Source organism: Dendrobates tinctorius, unplaced genomic scaffold, assembly GCF_039654945.1.
Source record: "Dendrobates tinctorius isolate UK_male_01 unplaced genomic scaffold, ASM3965494v1 ptg000124l, whole genome shotgun sequence".
NCBI classification, from domain to species: domain Eukaryota; kingdom Metazoa; phylum Chordata; class Amphibia; order Anura; family Dendrobatidae; genus Dendrobates; species Dendrobates tinctorius.
In genome coordinates, this window is record NW_027361792.1 from 2,681,623 (window position 1) to 2,688,087 (window position 6,465).

At 46.5% G+C, this 6,465-nt stretch overlaps 1 protein-coding gene across 3 annotated transcripts in view; it reads right to left on the minus strand.

Moving 5' to 3' along the window:
• MAPK8IP1 (mitogen-activated protein kinase 8 interacting protein 1) overlaps positions 1-4,712 on the minus strand; it is a 77,120-nt gene extending 72,408 nt beyond the window's left edge. For all 3 annotated transcript variants that reach the window (XM_073541689.1, XM_073541688.1, XM_073541687.1), the window contains exon 1: positions 4,590-4,712. In XM_073541689.1, coding sequence (XP_073397790.1) covers positions 4,590-4,675 — 86 coding nt within the window. In that variant the 5' untranslated portion in view covers positions 4,676-4,712. The remainder of the gene's footprint in view (positions 1-4,589) is intronic.
• Positions 4,713-6,465: the final 1,753 nt, after the last annotated feature.

Consider the following 6,465-nt stretch of genomic DNA (forward strand, 5'->3'; position numbering starts at 1 on the left):
CGGGGTTATCCTTGACACTGATCTCTCTTTCAAACCACATATCCAAGCCCTTTCCGCTTCCTGCTGACTTCAACTCAAAAATATTTCACAGATCCGTACATTCCTCAACCAAGAATCTGCAAAAACCCTAATCCATGCCCTCATCATCTCCCGCCTTGACAACTGTAACCTCCTACTCTCTGACCTCCCCCTTATCACTCTCACACCCCTCCAATCTATTCTAAACTCTGCTGCCCAACTAATCCACCTGCCCCCCCGCTATTCCTCGGCTTCTCCCCTCTGTCAATCCCTGCACTGGATCCCCATTACCCAAAGACTCCAGATCAAAACCCTGACCATGACATACAAAGCCATCCACAACCTGAGTCCTCCATACATCTGTGACCTCGTCTCCCGGTACTTTCCTGCACGCAACCTCCATCCTCACAAGATCTCCTTCTGTACTCCCCTCTTATCTCCTCTTCCCACAATCGCATACAAGATTTCTCTCGCGCATCACCCCTACTCTGGAACTCTCTACCACAACATATCAGACTCTCACCTACCATCGAAACCTTCAAAAAGAGCCTGAAGACCCACCTCTTCCGACAAGGCTACAACCTGCAGTAACCACCGATCCACCAAACCGCTGCACGACCAGCTCTACCCTCGCCTACTGTATCCTCACCCATCCCGCTGTAGATTGTGAGCCCTCGCGGGCAGGGTCCTCTCTCCTCCTGTACCAGTTATGACTTGTATTGTTTAAGATTACTGTACTTGTATGTATTATGTATACCCCCCTCACATGTAAAGTGCCATGGAATAAATGGCGCTATAATAATCAACAATAATAATAATTCTGCAAATTTGCATCAAAATCAATACATAAAGCATGAGGCGTAAGCGGTGTAACGTTACGGCCCGCATGAATCCACCATTCGGGGATGTTCACAAATGACGATTTCCTGTTGCAGATCTGACACATAATTACTACCTGATCAGCGGCAAAAATTCCATTTTCTGGGTGGAACTTATGGAAATAAATGCACTGCTACTTTTTATTATGCAGCTGATAACTTTTTCAAGTAGGAGCCAAAAATATACATGGAAATTCGTTGTGGCAGGTAAAGGATGAAAACCACACGGGACGCGGATTGTATGCAAATAACAGCACAGAATTGGCACCAAACTCCAGGTGCGACGCAAGGAGTGTTAAAGGGGCGCTGGGCCGGTTCAGATGCTCCCTATGGGGCTGCAAGAACTGGATTCTGCATGAACACGGACTGAGCGTTGACCCATTAACCCATTAGTTCGGGTCAATACTTCAGGACACAGTTGACACCTGCCCCTCCCCCCCACCTAATATATAGATCCATTATTACCGTAATATCCTCTGCAAGACACAAACACATGGCTAACTATTAGTTATTCCTCCCACGCAGCAGACACAGCTAATTTAATCTTCCTTGCTGATGTCTTAATACTAATGGTGTAATCAACGAGTACGGAGAAAATGCAAATATAAAGCCGATAGGACTAAAATAACAGTAAAACTAGAATTTAAGGGCTTGTCCTGGATTAGAAAAACATTGCTGCTTTGTAATACAAACAGCGCCACTCCTGTCTACAGGTTGTGGCTGGTAATGCATGGAAATGCATGGGACTGAGCTGCAATTGCAAACACAACCTGTGGACAGGGGTGGCGCTGTTTTTGGTCCCTGTGCAAGAAGAGTATATGGGTCCTGATCTACAGCCTTCAGAGTTTAAACATGCCAAATCTGCAAATGGAAATGCAGATTTCAGTCCAATTTGGATGCTGCATTTCCAACCACTACATTTGGATACCGGATGCTGTGGACCGATCCGCTGCAGGAGGAGGAAACGCATCAAAAACCAAACCACCAGCATGGGGGACCCATTTTAATTGTGAGCCCCCATCCTAGAAATATGTAGCATTGATGCAGACCCTGCGGCATCTATGGAGCCTGTACTGAGCGGATATCGTCGGTCCTTATGGGTGGTCTATATGTTCCCCACACCCTCAGCCATAGGCCTATATTCTCTAATCCTAAAGGTAATAACAGCCCATTGTCATTTTTTTTTTTACTTTGGAGGGCTTCTTTACTCTGTTCGTGCTCCCTGGACATGGTCGCACACTGGGGTATAGGATTTAGGAGAAACTATATAAGGACCACCAACGAGGTATCTGGTCTAGGACAGGTTTGCTTGGCAGGCTGATTCCATAGGGGCCATTGGTGGACACAGACAGAACAGTAGATGGGCCCTTTGTAGCCCAATTGCTCAGCATAATGCACAATTCCACCTGCTTTGGAGCGGGATGCCTCCCCTCTTACCTCTTGGGCCCAGGTTTCGCCAATGATGAGTCCGCCCTGATGGGTTCTGTTTGATGGGTTCTGGGCCATTCGGTACTGTCCAGTTGAGACTTGATGGGGGTCCCCACATGTGTTTCTTGCTTTGGGGCCCATGTGGCAGAGACCAATACAAGTCACTGGTATTACAGGGCCCAGGGAGGGATATCACAGTCTCCAGCTCCTCCTGTGACCCCCCCAGGACGAGGTTCTGCCTGGATCATTATGTCCTGCCGGAGCTGCTGGTCATTATCACAGACTCTTTTAATTGCTCCATTGCTGGATCCAGTCAGGCTGCAGTAACAGCTAGTGAAATGCATTCATCCAGCAAGGAAGCGATCAAAAGAGCCCTGGTGACAGCACAGAGCCGCAGGCGCCCTCATACCAGGAGCTGGTACCATCCACTGCCCGCACCAGGGCATGGACACCGCGCCACCACACAACACAGCCGGAGTCAGTCTACCATGGGTCTTCAAACTGGGTAGAACTACAAGTCACAGCATTCTGTGCCAGACCATGCTAGTTTTAATCGTCCCTTCTTCTCAACTAATAAGTCAGTAACAGATGTGCGATATTAGTGGCGTACTAGTCAGCAGCCATAATGAACCAGGCATTCTGCAGCACTACAAATCCCAGCATAACAGCAGAGCAATCTAAGGTTATTAAGGATTGCATGTAATATATGAGACGCACTAAACAGATGTACCATATGATAAGTTGGTTGGCGTCAGACTACAAGTACCAACAAGCTGTGAAAAATTACAGCAGCATGGGTGGAACTACAAGTCCCAGCATATCATCAGAGCAATGTAAGGTTATTAATAGCAACATGAGATCTAAATTATATCAGACAGATGAACCATCAGATCATTGAAAGTAGAACTAAAAGTACCAGCGATCCATTAACTATTGGAGTAGCATAGGTAGAACTACAAGTCCCAGCATAACCACAAAGCAATGTAAGGCTATTAGTGGCAACCTATGACATAAGAGACAGATATACCATGTAGACGATTTGATTGAGTGGGTCTTTAGACACAGTAGAACTACAAGTCCCAGCACCTAATGTGATATGCAAACACACTGCAATCCGTAACAAAAGAAACTAATAAGCGACAAGGCAGCTACATTGCTGTGGAATATGTTGGCGCTATAGAAGTAACAGGAAAGAAATTCTGTGGCTCTAAAGCTTGGGTAGAACTACAAGTCCCAGAATAATTCAGGCGACTTATGATTACAGAATACACACAGCAGAATGAATACACATCCTGGAAACGCATGTTTGAACATGTTGTGACATATAAGACACAGTTGTAATGCAGGGGGGGACTACTAGTCCCAGCTCACCCCAGATCTAAAAGGCTTACGTCATTCAACCAGAGAGAGAGGTGACAACTCTCCAATCCCGAGAGCTGGGGCATATTAATGGCAGTGAAATCACAGCTGGAAAATAAAGCTTGAAGGGCACATGACAGCCTGGGAAATAATTACCATCACCATTATTGCTCCTGTACAGGAGACCCCCAAAACCCTGTACAAGAGACCCCCACGGCACCCCAAAATTCTGTAAAAATCACTAAATGGTGCAAAAATTCTACAGCAACATCAATAACAATAGAACAATGGTGATCTATGTGGGTCAATGACAACAATGTAACAGATGAACATTCCAAATTCTAAGGGGTGGAGCCTGTGCATCAACCCCCCAGATTCCACTGCTCCCCCAAATCTGTGCAGGGGGGCACTCTAACCTCCAGTGACTTCACTTCCCCATGGGGTTTGCCTGCTGCCCCCCTCCCACACGTTAATCTACAGTTGGAATACACAGGATGCAATGTTACACCAACCAGATCGGTTTAACCCCTTCTCTCCTGCAGATGTGCATTCAGTCAATCTACCCCCATCTCCACCCCCCAGGAAAAATACTGTGTATATATATATATATATATATATATATATATATATATATATATATGTATACACACACCACACCCAAATAGATGAGGGCTTGATGCTGAGATATAAACATTGGTCTTTAGGATAGATAGATAGATAGATAGATAGATAGATAGATAGATAGATAGATAGATAGATAAATAGATAGAAAGATAGATAGCATAACATTGCATAGGAGCAATGAACACAGGAGACTGAGCACAGGAGGGGTTTGCAGAATAAGCAGCACCCTTCCCTTCCCCCCTCTGGGAGAGCAGATCTGAAAGCTCACAGCCATAAAGGTACCTGAAATGTGGGGGTGATGCCAGGTGCAGCCCCAGAAATGGAGAGGAGCCAGCTGGGGTAGTGCTTGCCTTTTCTCTCTCCGCCATTCTGTCTCTGAGATGCTCAGGGAGAGGGAGGAGGTGGGAGCAGAGGAGGAGGAGGAGGGGGGAGATGCTGACAGGTAGCAGAGGAGGAGGACCAGGTTCAGGGGAGAGGATGAGGGTGACAGGTGGGTGGAGGGGATGGTAACACATGTACCATGGTCGCATTAGATCACCTTCCTCTCAGGTTGCTCTTTGTTACACTGTATCCTGCTGCATTTCCTCTGAAATACAAACAAGTCATCATCATGTATGGATGCTTCCACCTTCCATCTTCCTGTAATCCAGTTATTATTTGCTGCTGGGAAAGCTTGATGGCTGGTATTAATGCTGCCACAAAAGAAGCTGCTAACCCAACTTTCCCAGACATCTGAATGGCAGATCTGTCCAATATCTGCAAGAAGATTGTATCACTTATGCAGATTCAGAAAGCGGAGTCATGAAGGCTGTGTGAGAGTTTCTAGAAGAGGTCCACTCCCCCCAAAAAATTGCTCAAAGAAAGCTTCAAAGAGACTCTGCTGTGAAACCGCTCTGCTCAGTCGCTTTCCACTTCAGGTTTTATAAATCAGGAATCTGCTCCTCACTAGGCTCTGACCAATCAGGAGGCTGGAAAAGAACCTCCAAGAAAAGAAAAAAAAAAAAAAGAAAACTCTTCCAAAACTTCTCCAAAACCTCCCTGAAGGAGCCTTTCCTGTTCTGGTCATTTTGACCACCTTGAAGTGTGCACACAGTCTAATGCCGCATTCACACCTCAGGGCAAACAATTCCAAGCGGAGGAAGTTCACCGACCGCCATATTGGGACACCCAAGTGATGGGCGTCTCAATATGGAAACTGCTGCTGGTACCAACCTATTGCGCAATAACACCTGCGGAACACACTCACACTTGCGCGTTACCACCAGCGGAACACCGTCGCTCTGCACCTGTGCGAATTCCGCACAGTAAATCATTCGGCTGATCCCGGCGGCAGATGCGTGACGTGTCTACAAGCAGAGGAAGCCGGTCACATTAAAGCGGTTTCCCACGAACGAAAGTTCATTTTAAAAATTGTCTGTGTACATCTCCTGGGCAGGGGAGGAAACAAAAGAAAATACTGACATTACAGCAGGGGATACATTGTGTGAGGTAAAATATTTCACTGTTTTTAAACAATATTTTACCTCACAAAATGTATCCTCTGCGATCTCCTGCTGTAATGTCAGTATTGTCTTTTGCTTCCTCCCCTGCCCAGGAGCTGTGGTATGTTCTGTACACGGACAGACACAGGGGTGAAAGAGAGAGAGCACAGGGGGGAGACAGCTCAAATAGGACAGCACATGAGGGGAGAACACAGCACATGAAGGAGACAGCAGACAAGGGGGATAAGCACATGGGGTAGACGGGTCAAAGAAGAGAGCGCAGACGGGAAACACGTGGGGACACATGGGGAAAGAGAGTGGATAGGTGGGTGAGCACATGGGGGGGGGGGGGAGATTCTCAACGATGCAAAGCCTGCCCCCATCATGACATTAGCGCCCTCCCGATGCGATAGCATCCGGCCTCCATCTAGTGTCTTCATAACTGTCTAACAAAATGTAATGAAATGTCTAAAATATTTAATGGTGGAGTGCAGGATGTACTTTTTAATTTTTTTACACAATTTGCCAGTCACAATGGCTGTTCCCCACTATTGTCATCTCTGTGACTGTTCCCCACTTAGTCATCTCTGTGACTGTTCCCCACCTATTGTCATCTCTGTGGCTGTTCCAAACCTATTCAGTCATCTCTGTGGCTGTTCCAAACTTATTCAGTCATC